This window comes from Cervus elaphus, chromosome 1 (assembly GCF_910594005.1).
Source record: "Cervus elaphus chromosome 1, mCerEla1.1, whole genome shotgun sequence".
In the NCBI taxonomy this organism is placed as follows: Eukaryota; Metazoa; Chordata; class Mammalia; order Artiodactyla; family Cervidae; genus Cervus; species Cervus elaphus.
The window spans coordinates 60,099,906-60,121,146 of NC_057815.1; the positions used below are offsets into that span (position 1 = coordinate 60,099,906).

Below are 21,241 nucleotides of genomic sequence, written 5' to 3' on the forward strand. Positions count from 1 at the left end.
ACCATGTAAACAGCATGTATTTTATATAAAGAAAATTTCAATATATAAAATGAAATTATGTATAATGAAATATGTAAAATATATAAATGAAATTATTTATTAGAAAATTTCTGTAAGGATATGAAAAATTGATAATAGTTGCCTCTAGACAATGAATTTGGGTAACAGAGGGAATTCTACTTTTGGTTGTATATAATTTTATGTTGATTGAATTTTTATGTAAAACACTTTAAGTTTTAAAATAATTTTAGACTTAGAGTCAGAAATAATAATTATTTCTATACTCCATTTTCTCCCATCCAATTGTAAAACATCTTACATGAACATGGTTCATTTGTCAGAACTAAAAAATTAACATTGGTACAATACTATTAACTAAACTGCAGGCCTTAGCTGAATTCACTTTACTCACAGGCTTCTGTACCAAGATTCATTCCAAAATACTATATTGTATTTAGTCATCATATATTCTCATTTTTTCCAACCTGTGATGTTTTCTCAGTATTCCCTTATTTTTCATTTTTGAATAGCAACTGGTAAGGTATTTTGCAGAATCACCCTCAATTACGGTTTGTCTGCTGTTTTTTTCATGATTAGGCTTTTTTGGGGGAATGAGGTGGGGACTATATCATAGGAGTAAAGCATTCTTCTCATCACATCACACCAGGGTGTGTATGATATATGAACATGACTTATTACTATTTCCTTTTCATGGTCTGTTGCACAGAAGTAAGTCACTAAGTCTAACCCACATGCAAGGAAGGGGAAATAATTTCCACCTCCAGGAGGAAGAAGTCTGGTGAATTTTCGTCATAAGCAAATTTTGTGGTTTGTGTGAAATGGAAAGATATCTAAAACAAAAGGAAGCTACCATTCTGAAAGGAACCCGCCTGCACTGCTGGGGATGTAAGCTAGTGCAGTCACTAGGGAGAACTGTATGGAGGTTCCTTAAAGAACTAAAAATAAGCTACCATATGGTCCAGCAATCTCACTCTTGGGCATGTATCTGAAAAACACAAAACCTGTTTAAAAAAAATACTTGCATCCAAATATTTGTAGCAGCACTAATTATAATAGCCAAGAAATAGAAGTAATCTAAGTGTCCACTGATAGATGAATGGGTAAAGAAGATATGGTATATATACAAAATGGAATATTACTCAGCCATAAAAAAGAATGAAATACTGCCACTAGCAGCAACATGAATGTATCTAGAGATTATCATGCTAAGTGAAGTTAAGTCAGACAGAGAAAGACAAATATCATATGACATCACCTATATGTGGAATCTAAAAAAGTGATACAAATGAACTCATTTACAAAACAGGAACAGACTCACTGATCTAGAAAGTCAGTTCATGGTTACCAAAAGTAATATGGGGGAAGGGATAAATTAGGAGTATGAGATTAACAAATACATGCTACTGTAATAAAATAAACAAGGACCTACCGTATAGCACAGGGAGCTTTATTCAATATCTTGTAATAACCTATGTAATGAAAAAGAATATATATATGTATGTTGTTGTTTAGTCACTAAGTCATGTCCAACACTTTGTGACCCCATGGACTGTAGCTTGCCAGGCTCCCCTGTCCATGGGATTTCCCAGGCAAGAATACCGCAGTGGGATGCCATTTCCTCCTCCAGGGGATCTTCCCGACCCAGGGATCAAACGTGCATCTTGTGCATTGGCAGGCAGATTCTTTACCACTGAGTCCCCAGGAAAGCCCATAAATATATACACATATATGTATCCATATACACACATTATCTATCTATCTGTCAATATCTGGTTCACTTTGCAGTACATCTGAAATTAACACAACATTGTAAATCAATTATACTTCAATTTTAAAAAAGGAAACTAGCATTTTAGTTTATTCCATTGATTCCTAATATCAAGACCTGGAGAAACTTAGTCCACGTCTTAGTTTCTCTTCTATAAAATGCCCAGTACCTGTCGTGAGAAGGAAGTGAAACAAAGTACAGGAAATACCACTGCGGCATGAAACTAAAAGATGCTTACTTGGTAGGAAAGTTACAACCAACCTAGATAGCGTATTTAAAAGCAGAGACATCACTTTGCCAACAAAGGTCCATCTAGTCAAGGCTGTGGTTTTTCCAGTGGTCATGTATGGATGTGAGAGTTGGACTGTGAAGAAAGCTGAGTGCTGAAAAATTGATGCTTTTGAACTGTGGTGTTGGAGAAGACTCTCGAGAGTCTCTTGGACTGCAAGGAGATCCAACCAGTCCATCCTAAAGGAGATCAGCCCTGGGTGTTCATTGGAAGGACTGATGTTGAAGTTGAAACTCCAATACTTTGGCCACCTCATGTGAAGAGCTGACTCATTGGAAAAGACCCTAATGCTGGGAAGGATTGGGGGCAGGAGAAGGGGATGACAGAGGATGAGATGGCTGGATGGCATCACCAATGTGATAGACATGGGTTTGGATAGACTCTGGGAGTTGGTGATAGACAGGGAGGCCTGGCATGCTGCGATTCATGGGGTCGCAAAGAGTGGGACATGACTGAGCGATTGAACTGAACTGAACAGGAAATATGCCATGTGTTGGCAATAGGTATAAATGATAAGGTTCCATTAATATACTGTTTGACCTGGGACTTGAAGGTTGTCATTAAGGAGAGGAAAGGACACTTCAGTTGACTATATGATGACCAACTTCAACTACTACTATTTCTACCAACACTATTTCTGTAATTACTGACTTAGAATCTTTGTATATACTAATTCTTTTGCTTTGTATATTTTTCCTTTTTGTTTTTAGCTGGTTAATTGCTACACAATCTTTTGATAGCACTTTAAATATCACTTCCTCAGTGAGGTCTTCTCTGATCCCAAAAGCAAATTAGGACTCCCTCCTTTTATTCTTTCTCTACAGCAGTATGTTCTTTTCCTTCATAGTCGTGATATCAGACTGTAATTATACATTTATTAGTGTAGTTCTTTCCTCACTATCTGTCCTCTCCTTCAGACTGTAATGTCCCTGAGGCAGGGGCTCTGTTCTGCACATCCCTGTAAATTGAGTACTTATCAATGAGCATAGAGATTTGCAGAACCAGAAGCAATGAGAACACTGAGGAGACTCTCACGATATTACTTTAGACCTGAAAGCCCGCCAAGTGTTATATAATGGTGTGTAAAGACAATGGCAATGAAAATGAGAATTAAGCCATGGTTTGAACAAGAAGAATTCTGCCAAGGAAGAATGAGCAGCATTAGGAGACTGGGTGAACACCTCTATGAGAGCCTTCATTGAAATGTGGAATTGAAACATGGTACAACACTCTGGGCTTCCCAGGGGCTCAGTGGTAAAGAATCCGCCTGTCGATGCAGAAGACACAGGAGACGCGGGTTTGATCCCTGGGTCAGGGAGATCCCCTGGAGGAGGAAATGGCAACCCCCTCAAGTATGCTTGCCTGGGAAATCCTATGGCCAGAGGAGCCTGGTGGGCTATAGTCCATAGTGTACCAAAGAGTCAGACACAACTGAGCATGCACATGTACACACACACAGAGCCCTCTACATGGCACAGTCTTTTTAGTCTGTAGCTATTTGCGTATTTGTCTGTCTCACAGCTCCGAGAGGGCAGCACCTAGTTCATTGTTACACCAAGATTCAGTCTGTGAATATTCACTGATTAAATGAAAAAAAGTGTCAACAAATGATGATGAGGTCACAAAAAAAGGATAAGTAACAAGAAAATTCTTTTCAAAATTTGGAGATTGTCTGGGAGTGTGGTGCTAGACATATGCTTTGATAGCTATGCAGACATGTCCTGGAGGCAGCTGTAAATACAGAACTCACATTTCAGTGAGAGATCAGGGCTAGGGAAACAATTTTGGAATTATACATTCATTTATTCAGTCAGTCCATACCTATTATAGTCCAGACACTGAACTAGGCCTCAGAAATACAGACATAAACTATTAACTGTTCTTACTGTGTCCTCCACGCATGTGAAAAATACAATTCCAATGTCTTTAATGCTTAATAGTGATGTATGCAAGATGCCACATGTGTTCAAAGGAAAGTGAACTTAGATTTCCGTAGAGAGAGAAGAAAACACTAGAGTTTATTCTTAAGTGATATGGAGATATTAACTTGGTATGCAGAGTATGGTATAAGAGGTAGGAATTGTAGAGAGATGAGTAAAGATGTAAAAATTCAGTAATAATAATAATGTCTACCTCTTGTTGAAGACAATGTATCACATGTAGCTTTTTTAGAGAAAAAAAACTTTATTAGTCCTTTCAATGATCCCAAAGAAATATTAATAGCTCACCATAGATTATATATGTCTTAAAATACTTTTCTCCTATGATCCTTTTGAAGCCTCTTGGCCTTCTATGTTACATATCATTCTTTCCTTTTCCTTCTAATTTATTTATAATTTGTACCTTTATATTTTAGAGAATTTATACTTATTGAAAAGAACATGGTATTTTAGCATAGGGACCTGCATTCATACCTAAGCTCTGACACTGGTTGTTCCTTTGTCCTATTCTATACATCCTGATGATATCTCTGAGGTGTAAATGATGCTTTGTATACAAATAGATAATAGACAGTAACCACATGTTAATTCCTTTCTTTACCCTGCTCTCTGGCAAAAGGAGGAAACCTAATAATTTACCTAAGTGATAATTAAAAGGAAACTAACTGAGAATTCTGCGTAAATCATACCCTACTTTAAACTGCAAGAATACTAAAGAGTTTAATGAACTGCAAAGTTCTACAAGTGGAAATGTTTGCCTACATGAGGCCTCAGTTGTTGCCACAGGATACCCAGCTTTAATACTTTCACAGTAAGTTTACTTCATATCACTTTTATCTTTACATCAAGCCCCTTCATCACAGAGGAGGAAAATGAGAAATAGAAACTTGCATGAACTTACATAGTTGGTAAATTGCAGACACAGATTTGAACCCAGGTGTTTTAGATTTTAAATTGTTAAGGGGAATAAAAAGACTATGCTTAGAGAAACTAGAAATGTGTAGTGTAGGGGGAAAAATAGTTTAGTATGCTTGGGGTATGAGAAGAACTGAAATTGGACATCCGAAGAACAATTAGTTTCATTCTAAAAATGTTGGTGAATTTTAAGGATTTTAAGCATAATAATGACAGATCATCACATGTGTATTTATAAAGAACTACTGAGATGGTAAGATGGGTGAATTAGAAAGAGGTGTATATAGAAGTCTTCAGTATGACTGGAGGCTGGGAGACCAATTAGGAGACACTTCAAGCTGGTTTTAGAAAAGGCAGAGGAACCAGAGATCAAATTGCCAACATCTGCTGGATCGTTGAAAAAGCAAGAGAGTTCCAGAAAAACATCTATTTCTGCTTTGTTGACTATGCCAAAGCCTTCAACAGTGTGGATCACAATAAAGTGTGGAAAATTCTGAAAGAGATGGGAATATCAGACCACCTGACCTGCCTCTTGAGAAACCTGTATGCGGGTCAGGAAGCAATAGTTAGAACTGAACATGGAACAACAGACTGGTTCCAAACAGGAAAAGGAGTATGTCAAGGCTGTATATTGTCACCCTGCTTATTTCACTTATATGCAGAGTACATCATGAGAAATGCTGGGCTGGAAGAAGCACAAGCTGGAATCAAGATTTCCAGGAGAAATATCAATAAACTCATATATGCAGATGACACCACCCTTATGGCAGAAAGTGAAGATGAACTAAAGAGCCTTTTGATGAAAGTGAAAGAGGAGAGTGAAAAAGTTGGCTTAAAGCTTAACATTCAGAAAACTAAGATCATGGCATCTGGTCCCATCACTTCAAGGGAAATAGATGGGGAGACAGTGGAAACAGTGTCAGACTTTATTTTTGGGCTCCAAAATCACTGCAGATGGTGACTGCAGCCATGAAATTAAAAGACACTTACTCCTTGGAAGAAAAGTTATGACCAACCTAGACAGCTTAATAAAAAGCAGAGACATTACTTTGCCAACAAAGGTCTGTCTAGTCAAGGCTGTGGTTTTTCCAGTGGTCATGTATGGATGTGAGAGTTGGACTGTGAAGAAAGCTGAGCACCGAAGAATTGATGCTTTTGAACTGCGGTGTTGGAGAAGACTCTTGAGAGTCCCTTGGACTGCAAGGAGTTCCACCAGTCCATCCTAAAGGAGATCAGTCCTGGGTGTTCATTGGGAGGACTGATGCTGAAGCTGAAACTCCAATACTTTGGCCACCTCATGTGAAGAGTTGACTCATTGGAAAAGACCCTGATGCTGGGAGGGATTGGGGGCAGGAGGAGAAGGGGACGACAGAGGATGAGATGGATGGATGGCATCACCGACTCGATGGGCATGAGTTTGAGTAAACTCTGGGAGTTGGTGATGGACAGGGAGGCCTGGCGTGCTGCGATTCATGGGGTCGCAAAGAGTGGGACACGACTGAGCGATTGAACTGAACTGAACTGAGTAATAGTCCTCATGGGAGATATAAGCCAACACCAAAGTTTTATCTCCACAGGAGTGTTTTGTTGAAACCCTGGCAATGGTGGGATCTCTAAGAGATAGAGATATCCCACAAGGAGGAGAGAAGAGTGCCAATTAATGAACTTCCAGGACAAGTGCAGTTTTAAAGGACTTGGAAAATAACACAAAGAACCTGCAATTGGACATGATGGAGGAGTAGCAAAGGAGTCCATGATTATGGAAGGGAAGATGATAAAACTTCAAAAGCAAAATTCCTTTTACACAGGCATTGAAGAAAACCTGAAGAGCATTTGATTTCCTCAACAGTCTCTCTAGACTGAGAGCTGGTTTGAGCCTGGGATCCCTGGGCTCTGTTATAATTCCTCCCACCTCGGTCCCTGGTCCCTCCAGACCAGTCTGCAGAATCACAGTCACTGAGAGCTGGAAGCGATGGATCTTGGAGACCCAAGAGTAAAGGCATGGAATCTCTGCTAAAGGGAGTTAGTTCTTTCTTCCTATCCTCAGCTCTACTTAGGCTGAGCTCTGTTCTCACTAGCTTCCATCTTCAGTCTCTTCCACCCCTGGGGCTGCAGACTAACCAGCCTATTAATGAGCAGTCACAGTCTGTGACTTCATTAAAAAGTTGTTAATAAGACATGCTGCTGTTCAGGGAGCACAGCTGAGGGAGGCTCCCAGTGGCTTCTCCTGGGGCCTGAAGGGAGAGCTTAGGTGAACAGACAGGATCAGGTCTGGGGAGAGGATAATGAACTCAGGCTGCAGATTCACACCTAATGAAATCCTGCTAGAAAGCAGGCCAGTTTTGAAGCTCAAGTCCCTGCTGACCTGCAGAGTGGGTGGGATCCAGAGCAGCAGTGATTTTCTAAGATCGCTCAGCTCTGCTTACTGCCTGCTCTGCTCACCCACTATGATGGAGGACTTCAAATTCTGAGATTAAGAGGTGGTTTTCCTTTGCACTGAATTTTGGTTTCATGATCTCTCCACTGACCAGTTACAAAGGTCTTTTGACTGATGTCTATCTTATAGACTGTGTTCCTTTGGTACCCATTCTCCATACCACTACCAAAGTAATTTTTCCAAAATACACACTTGACAGTTTCTTCATACTAAAAGCCCTCTTTTAGTGCAGTCCATCCAGTTCACACAACAGTGTTCAAACACCTTGGCATAGAAGGCCTTTTAAGACTGCACTCCTCCAGACCTCACTACACTTATTGCTGTTTAGTTTTCCCTTCCAAATAATTTTTGTTATTCTCATCATCATCATCATCATCACCACCACTGTCATCAGCATCTTCATAATGCTTAACTTTTCTATATAGAAGTTACTATGTGCTCAGCCTTGTTTTTTAGTAATTTACATATATCCACTCATTTAATTCTCTCAACCAAGATGTGGAAAAGGTTTTATGATTATCTTTACTTTACAGAAGAGGAAATACAGTCACAGAGGTGCTAAATAACTTGCCCAATATCACAGAGTTGTCAAGTAACAGAAGCAGGATAAAACTCAAGCATTTTAGCTTCCGGTTCATATTCTTTCCCAGGTGTTGGCAAACTATACTCTACAGGCCAAATTCAACCCTCCATGGGTCTTATATAGTTCATGAGTTAAGAATGGTTTTTACTTGGTTTTTAAATGGTTAATAAATTAAAAAAATAATATTCCTTGACACATAAAAAGTATATAAAATTTAGGCCACCTGATATGAAGACCTGACTCATTTGAAAAGACTCTGATACTGGCAAAGATTGAAGACGGGAGGAAAAGGGGACAGCAGAGGATGAGGTTGTTGGATGGCATCACCGACTCGATGGACATGAGTTTGAGCAAGCTCTGGGAGTTGGTGAAGAACAGGGAAGCTGGGCGTGCTGCAGTCCACGGGGTCACAAAGAGTCAGACACGACTGAGAGACTGAACTGAACTGAACTGAATGTATTTACTGTTTTTCCTTTGTTTGCTTGTGCTTTTGGTGTCATATCTAAGAATCCATTTTCAAATCTAAGATCATGAAGATTTACGCTTGTGCTGTCTTTTAAGAACTCTGTAGATTGAACTCTTACAGTCAAGTCATTGATCCATTTTGAGTTCATTTTAGTTTATGATGTGAAGTAAGAATCTCTGTCATCTGGGATTCTGAAAGGGATTGTGTTGAATCTGTAGATGAATCTGAAGCACATTGCTATCTTAATGATGTTAAGTTTCTTTGATTCATGAACCTCGGATACTTTTACATTCATTTAGATCTTCTTTAATTTCCTTCAACGTTTTACAAATTTCAGAGTATAAGGTTTGTACTTCTGTTACATTTATTCCTGTATGTTTTATTCTTTTTTATGCAATTGCAAACAGAAATCCTAAATTTTACTTTTCAGGTTGTTCACTGCAAATGTATAAAAATACAATTATATGTATTCATCATGTATTCTGCAAGAAAATAAAAGTAAATAAAATCCAAATTCTAGTACCTAGAAGTAAAGTTTTATTGGAACATGCTCACTCATTTACATATGATAGCTACTTCATGCTATAACATCAAAACTGAATGGTTGTTTTAAGTTCATACATTAGTGGTACTTTCAACTGTGGCTTAGGTATTAAAACTCATGGGGATGCACAAGAACAAAGTTGTAAATATTTGAAACGATATATTAACTAAACTTTTTGTGGTAATCATTTTGAACTGTGTACATGTATTAAATTATTATGCTGTACACCTTAAACTTATAAAATGTTATATGTCAATTGTATCTCAGTCAAACTGGAGAAAACATTTCCAGGAGCTAGGGTAGGTGGACATAGGAGGGAAATGGTCACAGCTTAATTGGTCAGTTTTTTTTGTAGCTGTTTTCAAGTTATAAGAGTATATTCATGGCCCTGTTTGCTGCTAAGAGTGAATTACTCTTTCAAAAAATAAATATTGCAAGTTTAAAAGAAAAGCACAGCGATGAGGTTATTGCTTGACAGCATCTTGAGTGCCATGTGTATTTCTGTACTGTAACATTCATTTTGTTACCAATGCATAGACATCAAGTTAGAGTGAGAAAAAAAGTTATATCCAATGTCACATTTTAAAGAGCAGAGGCGTGTAGAATATTCTGACATCAAATGAGATGGCAAATCATTGTGTTTATAATGTAATGATATTCAGGTTTTGCCAAACATAGACAATACATGTAGACATTACTACACTAAGTATTCACTGGAATATTTACAACTTACAGAAAGCAATAGTCAGAGAAATTTGAAAACTTAATGGAATATCTTGTTATGGCAGAATGTCTTTATGAAAAAGAAAAAAATTAAAGTGGGGCTGCAAGCAAAGCTTCCAAGTGGTTCATTTGTTACCCAAACAAGGAAAGCCTTTTACCAACAATGAGTTGATTAAACAATGTTTGACTGGAACAACCAAAACAAATGTGTCTAGAGAAAATAAACTTGCTTAAAACAATTATCATTTTGATGAGAACTGATCCTTGAGGAATTGAAGACCTTGGGAACAGTATCAGTACCAGTCAATTAAAAAGTAAGGCAAGTGATTATGAGTGGTTTTCTGTGGCTTTAGATGAATTCATTGATGTTAGTGGGACTGCTCATTTGTTGTTATTTATTCAGAATTAATAATGAATTTTAACTGGTTGAAGAATTAACATTCTTCCCCATTCTTTTATTTCATTTTTTAAAATTATTTATTTTTTAATTGAAGGATAATTGCTTTACAGAATTTTGTTGTTTCCTGCCAAACCCCCTGTCCAAACACGAATCAGCCACAGGTATACATATACCCCCTCCCTTTTGAACCTCCCCCCATCCCCTCCCCATCCCGCCCCTCTAGGTTGATACAGAGCCCCTGTGTGAGTTTCCTGAGCCAGACAGCAAATTCCTGTTGGCTATCTGTTTTACATACGGTAATGTACGTTTCCATGTTACTCTTTGCATACATCTCACCCTCTCTTCCCCTCTCCCCATGTCCATAAGTCTATTCTCTATGTGTGTTTCTCCATTGCTGCCCTGTAAATAAATTCTTCAGTACCATTTTTCTAGACTCTGTATATATACATTAGAATATGATATTTATCTTTCTCTTTCTGACTTACTTCACTCTGCATAATAGGCTCTAGGTTCATCCACTTCATTAGAACTGACTCAAATGCATTCCTTTTTATAGCTGAGTAATATTCCATTGTGTATATGTACCACAACTTCTTTACCCATTCATCTGTCGATGGACATCTAGGTTGCTTCCATGTTCTAGCTATTGTAAATAGTGCTGCAATGAACAATGGGATACATGTGTCTTCGAATTTTGTTTTCTTCATGGTATATGCCTAGGAGTGGGATTGCGGGGTCATATGGTGGTTTTATTCCTAGTTTTTTAAGGAATTTCCATACCACCTTCCATAGTGGCTGTATCAACTTACATTCCCATCAACAGTGCAAGAGTGTTCCTTTTTCTCCACATCCTCTCCTGCTTTTATTGTTTGTAGACTTTTTGATGATGGCCATTCTGATTGGTGTGAGGTGATATTTCATTGTAGTTTTGATTTGCATTTCTCTAATAATGAGCAATGTTGAGCATCTTTTCACGTGTTTCTTAGCCATCTGTATGTCTTCTTTGGAGAAATGTCTGTTTAGGTCTTATTTCCACTATTTTTTTTTCCATTTATTTTTATTAGTTGGAGGCTAATTACTTTACAATATTGTAGTGGATTTTGTCATACATTGACATGAATCAGCCACGGATTTACATGTATTCCCCATCCCGATCCCCCCGTACCGCCTCCCTCCCCATCCCATCCCTCTGGGTCTTCCCAGTGCACCAGCCCTGAGAACAGCATCGAAACATGTATATTATCTAGGGTGAAACAGATCACCAGCCCAGGCTGGATGCATGAGACAAGTGCTTGGGGCCTGGTGCACTGGGAAGACCCAGAGGAATCGGGTGGAGAGGGAGGTGGGAGGGGGGATCAGGATGGGGAATACATGTAAATCCATGGCTGATTCATGTCAATGTATGACAAAAACCACTACAATATTGTAAAGTAATTAGCCTCCAACTAATAAAAATAAATGGAAAAAAAAGAAAAAAATAAAGTGTAGAATAAAAAAAACCCACACCTATCATATATACATTATTACTATATGCATAATTTTACAGATGAGGAAAGAGGCATAAAGAATTTGATTCACTTTCCCATGGTCACCCACCTAGTAAATGACAGAATATGATATGAACTGAGGTAAGGCCCCTTTATGTAAAGTAATATTTCCTTATTTTAGCAATTTATGGTTTTTCTTTTATAATTTATATTGTTATTAAATTATAAAGTTCTGAAGGCAGTAATTATGTTTTATGGTCTTTTGTATTTTCACATCAACAAACACAAATTTTTTAAGTTGAAAAGCACTAGGCAAAACATAGGGGATTCCCTGGGGGCTCAGACAGTAAAATATCTGCTTGCGATCCAGGAGACCTAGGTTTGATCCCTAGGTTGTGAAGATCCCATGGACAAGGGAATGGCTATTCACTCCAGTATTCTTGCCTGGAGAATCCCATGGGCAGAGGACCCGGGCAAGCTACAGTCCATAGGGTTGCAAAGAGTTGGACAAGACTGAACAAATAACACTTTCACTTTTCAGGCAAAACATAACAGTTGTTAATAAGGCCTATATTCGAGTAGGTAGGATCCATTATAAGCCTTGAAGAAAGAAGCATCCTGACTGAAATTATGTTTGTGAAAATTTGAAGCTACTTCAACAATGCTTACAAACTTGGAAAAGAACTCAGAGAGAAAATTGGAAATTGCAATCATTCTATTGGGAAAAATAGCCTGAAAAGAGTTGATTAAGGATATTGGGGTTATAAAGGAATAGTCATTGGAAGGACTGATGCTGAAGCTGAAGCTCCAATACTTTGGCCACCTGATGCGAAGAGCTGACTCACTGGAAAAGACCCTGATGCTGGGAAAGGTTGAAGGCTGGAGGAGAAGGGGATGACAGAGGATGAGATGGTTGGATGGCATCACCAACGCGATGGACATGAGTTTGAGTAAGCTCCAGGAGTTGGTGATGGACAGGGAAGCCTGGCGTGCTGCAGTCCACAGGGTTGCGAAGGGTTGGACATGACTGAGTGACTGAACTGAACTGATAGGAACAGTTACAGGGATTAGTGATACACTTTTCTCTGTCCATGCTAAATACCAATGAATTTAGGAGCCCATACTGCCTTAGGTGCATGCAAAATGAAGTGAATGAATGAGAAGTATTTTGTACTTAAGGGATTATAGACTTTTTTTTCTATTAAATGGAGTTAAATTTGTCTTAAACACAATAAATGCCAAGAGAACTTCCTGTCTGCAAGTTTACATTTCAAACAGTTTCATACTGTTCCTAAAGTAAGTTACATTGGCGCAAATTTACAGAGTAAATATGCCATGTGTTTTACTCTGGAATGTATTGTCACAGAAATGTCAAATGAGAAAGAAATAAGTGCATAACAAGCAAGCAGAGGAATTTGATAGGTGTGATGATAGGTCTAATCTATTTCTATATTGCTTTCTTTCCACTGCACTTTTCAACAGCCCTTTCAATAGCTGGTTTTTGTCTTAGTGGAGATGTGAATAGATGCAGAGAGGAATCCCAAACATGGAACTGATTGTTCCTCACTTAATAAATTTAGTTATATGTCAAAATGTCTACAGAATGCAGTTCTGACGCCCATAGCCTTGTGGAAGTTTCGACCAAGGGCATTCTTCACCTCATTATTTCTCAAGCTGTAGATGATGGGGTTCAGCATGGGAGTTACAACTGTGTAGCACAGTGATAGCACTTTTTTGCTCTCAGGAGAACTATTGGACTTAGGCCGAAAGTAGGTGAGGCTTAAAGATACATAGAAGAGGGAGACAACAAGGAGGTGGGATGAGCAGGTAGAGAAGGCTTTATGCTTCCCATTTGCTGATGGAATCTTCAGGATGGCAGCAGCAATGCGAGTGTAGGAACATAGGATCAGCAAACAGGGTATCATGACAACCAGAATGGTTCCAATGATGGCATAGACCTCAAACAGTGCTGTGTCTGCACAGACCAGCCTCAGCACAGGCGGGCTGTCACAGAAGAAGTGGTTCACCTTGTTGATGCCACAGAATGGAAAGCTGAAGAGCCACGTGGTCTGCACAGTAGCTACAGGAATGCCTGGAAACCAGGAGACAGCTGCCAGTTTGGCACGTGTCCTTGGATTCATGATGACTGGGTAGTGCAAGGGACTGCAGATGGCTACATAGCGGTCATAGGCCATGGTGGCCAGGAGGAAGCATTCAGAAACCCCAAAGAAGAAGAGGAAATACATCTGAGTGGCACAGCCAAGAAAGGAGATGGTTGTGCCCTGGGCAACCAGGGTCCCCAGCATCTTGGGCACAATGACCAGGTTGAAGCCAATCTCTAAAAAGGACAAATTCCTGAGGAAGAAGTACATGGGGCTGTGCAGCATGGGGTCAGCCAAGGTAACCAGAATGATGAGGCTGTTTCCCAGTAGAGTGACCAGGTAGATGAGCAGAAATGTCAGGAAGAGCACTGACTGTATTTCAGTAGGTAAGGAAGAGAAACTCAGGAGGATAAACTCACTTACTCTTGTCCAGTTTCCTTCAGCCATTGATATAGGAATGACCCCCCAGCTGTGGTCATGGTGAGAGACTCTTGATTGGAAGAGTCAGATTCTAGATTGTTGTTGGGATTCCTTTTAGTGTCAGGGAAAGAAGCACAATCAGGATCTCAGCTGTAAGGGAAAAGGTCTTGCGTTATCTGAGAAAAAAGACACAAGGAAGAAAGACCAGAGCCTGGGTTCTGCAATGGGCAATGTCTCATCTTTCCCCAGTCTTACTCTTTATGCTTCATTTCCCACTTTGTTACTGTGTTTGCTAAAACAATTTGGATCATATCCACACACACTTATTTCCTGATGCACACTTAATACCCTCATACTGTGGTTAAGTGAGAGGGGTCCTAAGGCAATTGGGTGGAGTCAGAAGGAAAAACAATAGAAAATTTCTATTTATACCTATTATGTCTCCCCCTTCTTCAAAGATTCATGGTGTTTGATTCTCCACCTATTACTAGAAAGAATGATAACTTTAAAAAAGCATTTATTTATTTGTTTATTCATTTATTTGGCTGTGCAGTGTCTTATTTGCAGCATGAGGGATGTAGTTCCCTGATCAGGAATCTAACTTGGCCACCTGCATTGGGAGGGCAGATTCTTAGCCACTGGACCACCAAGGAAGTCCCAGTAATTACTTTTTTGTACATTTTTAAGGACTGTAATCCTAAAAGAACTTGAGAGGGTATATAAATAGAAAAATTCAACTGTTTTATCATGTTTTGTTTTGAGGTGACTCAAAGTAGTAGAAAAAGTGGCAAGGAGATGCAAAGAAAGGATGTAGCAGTTTTAAGGCAAGTTTGCCCCCTTTTTAATGTAAAAACAGTAGAGTACTTCATGTCATCTAATGCTTATTCTTTCTTGTCTCATCAGATTATGAGGTGACTACCTTAGGATATTTCTCCTCAGTCCAGCAAAGTTATAATTGACAGTTGATTATCAGGACCCAGAATATCCACTGGCTAAAAATTAAAATCTGAGAGGAGTATTTTAATATACCTAAGTAGATAGTGAGTGTGTCCCAAGAGTTCCAACTACTACTCTTTCTAGACTGGACAAATCAAAAAAAAGAAAAAGAAACAGATTCTCACAAAAATTCTGCAAAAATTATGAGGAACATTAGAGTCAACCTGCAAGAAAAACTGTTTTGTGTAAACAACCTGGTTTATATGAATAAGAGATAGAGCCTTCAATGATATGAAAAAATTCAATATATATTCTACTTCTTTTGTGGCACTGGTGATATGATGATTGATTGCCTCCTTTAACTTTAGAATCTAATGAAGGAGATATTCAAATAATCAATTATATTAAATCACAATGAAGGGCATGATACAGGAAATATATAGTACCTTGGGTGGGATGTATGAGAAATAGGAGTGCCTACTGCAGTCTATGAAGGCTTTTCTAGGCAACAGGGCTGAATATGAAGTTTGCTAAAAGACAGGCAAAACATCTAGGGTGCTGTATGAAATTATGAAGTTTAATCAAGAATAAATGACTAGGAAAAATATCAAAATAACTAAGCTAACACTTGAACTGAAAGTATTCCTCAGTATACAACAAAATAAATGGAAATATACTCATACCAGTATGTCCTTATCCCTGTGCTATTTTTCTTTTACATTTGAGGATAGGGAAATTTTTCTTTACCCATTCAGATAGAAAAGAAACAAAAATGAAAAAGTAAAATCACAAAAGCCACAGCAAGAAGACCTTTTCCGCTACACACAAAAACACAAAACTATCTTACACAATTCAAAAAGCTAAATCTAAATGGATTAAGGTTTAGATGTAAGGCCTGAAACTGTAAGAGTAGAATACTGACATCCAGGGAACTGAAGGAGGAGAAAAGGGGAGTTTCTGTGTAAAGGGTATAAAGTTTCAGTGTTGTCAGATGAATCACTTTTAGAAATCTAATGTGCCTATAGTTAACAGATTGTACTGTATAACTAAAATGTTTTAAAAAGTTCTCATGTTAAGTGTTCTCACCACAATAAAAAAAATTCTTAAGAAAAAAGACATTGGGAAAAGAAAAAAATCATGCAAAGAATATAATCATACATTTGACATCAAAATGGCTATAAAACATGGGAAGATATTCAAAGTTACTAAAAAGTAAGTACAAATTAAAAATAAGATTAAACAATTGCAGTACTCAGTTATGTTAAAAGTTAAGGGAAATAAACTTGATAGGTAAGAAATGACAAATAAATCTCCCAATACAAATCAAAGAAATTTTGAACTAACAATATCTTATCTGCAATTTTAGACTAAGTTTGGGTGAAAATTGTGTTTACCTGAATGTTTTTCTCAACCTTATTTATGATAGTGTAGTTGCAAACAAGTGAGCCAAAAGAACAAAATAGCAAGTTGGTTAAATAAATTGTTATATCTCTGCTATGAATTTCTAAGCTGAAATTTAGAATCATGTTATAAAAGAATATTTAATAACATGGAGGCATATACGTTAATGGAGTATGTTACAAAATAATATGTTTAGTGTGAAGATACTTATTTTAAAATATAAATTACTTCCATAAATGTGTGTGCTGTGTATATGTGCTCAGTCATGTCTGACTCTTTGCAACCCTTTGGACTATAACCTGCTAGGCTCCTCTGTCCATGTGCTTTTTCAGGCAAGAATACTGGAGTGGGTTATCAATTCCTTCTCCCGGGGATCTTTCTGATCAGTCATTGAACCCACATCTGTGTCTCCTGGATTGCAGGCAGATTCTTTAGAGCCATCAGGGAATTCCATATCCATAAATAGAAAAACTCAATTGCACTCATTTAAATGTTAAAGATTAATGTAGTGGTTATAAGTGTTTTAACTTTTTTCTTTTTGTTTCATGTATCTATATTATTTATCTTGATATTGTAATCTTTGTATTTGAATAAACACAAATATTATAATGAAATATTCATGCTACCCAAAACAATACTTCACATTTTAAAATGCAATGATAAATTTGAAATTTTATCTGTAGTAACAGGTAAAACAAATTATTATTATTCAACAAATAATAAAACCTGTCTATTGGTCTGTGGAGGGGTCACAGAGCTTTAAGGAAAACCATTATCAATAAAAGCAAAAATAAATGGGACCTAATAAACATTAAATCCCTTGTAGAACAAAAGAAACCACCAACAAAACAAAAAGACAACACATAGAATGGAAGAAGATACCTGAAAATGTTATTAGGATCAACAAGGGGTTAACATCCAAAATACATAAACAGCTTGTGCAATTCAATATCAGAAAAACCAAACAACCCAATCAAAAACTGGGCAGAAGGCCTGAATAGAATTTTTTTCCCCAAAAATGTACGGATGGCTAATGGGCATGTGAAGAGATGTTCAACATGGCTAATAATTGGGGGGATTCCCCGATAGTTCAGTTGGTAACGAATCTGCCTGCAATGCAGGAGACCCTGGTTCAATTCCTGGGTTGGGAAGATCTGCTGGAGAAGGGACAGGCTACTCACTCCAGTATTCTTGGGCTAATAATCAGATAAATGCAAATCAAAACCATAGTGTGATATCACCTCACTCCTGTCAGAATAGCTATCATCAAGGAGTCTACAAATAATAATAATTTGCTGGCAAGAATGTGGAGAAAAGGGAACCCTTGTACCCTGTCACTGGGAATGTAAATTCATGCAGCCACTATGGAAAACAGGATGGAGGTTACACAAGAACTAAAAAGAGAACTAGTGTATGACCCAGCAATCCCACTGCTGAGTATATATCCTAAGAATATAATAACATTGATTCAAAAGTATTTGGGAGCATATATATATATATGTATACACACACACACACACACATATAATGGACTATATTGCTCAGCCATAAAAAGAATGAAATTCCAGTATTTGAAACCATGTGAAAAAAATAAAGGAAAATGTGTGCATGGACCTAGAAAACATCATGATTAGTAATATGTCAGAGAAGGACAAATATTCTATGATAACACTATATAAGGAATAAATCACTTATATAAATCACTTATATTCCTTATATAGGAATAAAACAAATTAGTGAATATAACAAAAAAGAAATAACCTCACAGATATAGAAACCAAACTAGTGGTTACTCAAGGAGAGGGGGAAGAGGGAGAGGAAAGCTAAGGGTATGAGATTAAGAGATACAAAATTACTATGTATAACATAGGTCAGAAACAAGGATATATTATGTAGTACTGAGAGTTATAGCCATTAGCTTGTAATGACTTTGAATGGAATATAATCTATAAAAGTACTAATTAAATCACTATGCTATACATCTGAAACTAATAAAACCTTTTAAATCAAGTATACTTCAATTAAAAATTATTTCTCTCCCTTAAAAACATAGGGAATGAAAATTCAATTCATTAAAAATATCAATAAGAAATGAACATGTAAAATTACTCTATTTTCCCAGTACTAATAATAAATACAAATTAAACAAATCAATAAATAACACTGGAATTCAATTTTGCTCATCAAACTTGGAAAAGTAAAAATAATCATAGCGCTCAGTGCTAATAAGGGTGTGGTATAGTAGAACATACCTTTGATTTTGGTGTAAAAAAGAGTATAATTTTTCTGAAGAGCAATTTAGAAAATTTAAATGAAATCTCTTAAAGTGGTCATCCATTTTGTCTCAAGAACTCAGTGTTTCTAATTTAAACCAATAATCAGAGCCTTAGACAAAGATTTCACTTATAAACATTTCAGTGTTGTATCTCTATAGTGTCAGAACTGGAGACAATCACTAATGAATAACTGACTAGGTCAACTATGACCTAAGACTTCAGAAAATATTATGTAATCACCTAAGCCTTTTTTGAAGAAATACTATTGAATAACATCCATGACATAATATTAAAATTAAAGAACAAGAATAAATGTGTACATTTAAGATTCCAACTTTGTAAATAAGAAAAATAGGAAAAACAACTGAAAGAATATGCCAGTTTTAGCAAAAATCACCTTTAAGTGGTGGGGAAAGGAATGAGTTACTTCCTAATTTTATTTTCTGATTATTCAAGCACTCAACAGTGAGCTACGTTTTGTTCTACAACAGCATTAAAGCAATAATGATAAAAATGAAAATGATGACTGTATGTTGTTACTATTTGCTGAATACATAATAAAATCATGCTAGTAATTTTACTTTTCTAATAGTCTTCTCCACAACAACTGTCTGATTTTGAGGCTATTATTATTCTCCCTACACTGCTAATGGAGGAACTGAAGTTTGGAGAGGTTAAGTAACTTCCTAGTTAAGGAATTTGGTAAATTGTTTGCACAGCAGGACAACACAGGTCCTGCAATTAGAACCATAGTGAAAAAAAAATATTAAAAGCAAGCACGGGTTTTCAACAAGGCCTACATTTTGAACACAGAATACATTTTAGGTCTCACCTTTTGTCTTTCATCATCAGCTTTTTTGCACTTATGGATGAATTACTTCCCTTCATGATTCTGTACAGAGGTTGGTGATTTTTTTTTTTCTCTAAAAGGACAAGACATAAAATATTTTAGGCTTTATGGCCCATATGGTCTCTGTTGCAACTACACAACATCTAAACTAATGCACACATGCAAAATACTGAATCCATATTATAATGTGCTGTGCTTAGTCACTCAGTTGTGTCTGACTCTTTGTGACCGGAGGGCCTGTAGCCTGCTAGGCTCCTCTGTCCATGGGATTCATCAGGCAAGAATACTGCAGTGGGCTGCCATGCCCTTCTAGAGGATCTTCCTGAGCCAGGGATCAAATCCGGGTCTCTACCACTAGCGCCACCTGGGAAGCCCATAAACAGGACAGGTACACAGATATATACCAAACCTAAACAAATGAGCATATCTGAAGACCGATTTTATTTATCAAAATTGGAATTTTATATAATTTTCAGATGCCATGAACTATTATTCTTCTTTTGATTTTTTAAAATCATTAAAAAAACTTAAAAGCCATTTTTAGCCCATGGGCCATAGAAAACAGGAGGCTAGCTGGAAGTTTGCCAGTCCTGCTCTGTATCTTTTCACACAACTTCACTTGTTGGCACACCTGCCTCCTTTATCCTGCTGACCTCTTCTTTCTCTTTTTTAAAACTCAGGTATGTTTTCCCTGTGCTACTTCCAGATGGGGTTATTCCTGGCTTTGAAAATAATTTTCTTTAATTTTCTATTTTAATTATCTATTGAATCAGAATTGCCTAGTTTAATTTGCAAACTCTTTCAGACAAGGAACTGCCTACAACTTAGAACAAGCCCAGTGCAAATGCAGATTGATCTATTTATGATTAATGAATACAAGAATTTCAGAAAGTTCATGATTCCTTGAGTTTTCATTCAATTTCATGTCCACTCACATTCTTCTATTGAAAGCGACTTTCACTAGAAGTTTCATTTCATGACAAAACATGGTGAGTGGTTCTGGTGGAGAAGGACCGGGAAGGACGTGGGAGTAGAGATGAAATGGACTATTGGTTTTCCCACAGAATTTCTGGAAACTCCTGGGCAGAAGGAATGGCAGACTGTCTTGATGGAAGACACTGCAGAACCTTATAGTCTATGATCAATGCACAGACTCCTTGCCAGACCCTCCAGAACTTCCATAGAACATTCTTCTGTCTTTCCTTATTTTATTTTTTACTGGCAGATAGTGGCTTTACACTGCCATGTTAGCTTCTGGTGCTCAGCAAAGTGAATCAGTCACATACATCCCCTCTTCCTTGTATTTCCTTCCCGTTTAGGTCACCTCAGAGCACTGAGTTCCCTGGGCTATTCAGTTAGTTCTTATCAGCTATGTGTTGCATACATAGTAGTGAATATATGCTAATCCCATTCTCCCAATCCATCCCACCTGCCCTTCCCCCTTGGTATCCATATGTGTGTTCTTTACATGTGTGTCTCTACTTTTGCTTTGCTGATAAGTTCATCTATACCATATTCTAGATTCCACATAAATGTGTTAATATACAATATTTGCTTTTCTCTTTCTTACTTACTTCACTCTGTATGACAGTCTCTAGGCTTTATGTTAATCACTGACTGACTGTCCCGGGAGGAGGAACTCACTTTTCTGGACTTTCTGCAGTCATAGAATTGTGTAAAGAA

At 37.5% G+C, this 21,241-nt stretch overlaps 2 protein-coding genes across 2 annotated transcripts in view; one reads left to right on the forward strand and one right to left on the reverse strand.

Annotated features, from left to right (window-relative positions):
- Positions 1-21,241, forward strand: part of LOC122694965 (interferon-induced very large GTPase 1-like) — a 1,416,129-nt gene that overhangs the window by 332,155 nt on the left and 1,062,733 nt on the right. The window lies entirely within an intron of this gene.
- Positions 13,154-14,122, reverse strand: LOC122701899 (olfactory receptor 10A5-like). The gene has a single exon (XM_043915333.1). It carries the CDS (start codon positions 14,120-14,122, stop codon positions 13,154-13,156), a length of 969 nt encoding a protein of 322 aa, XP_043771268.1.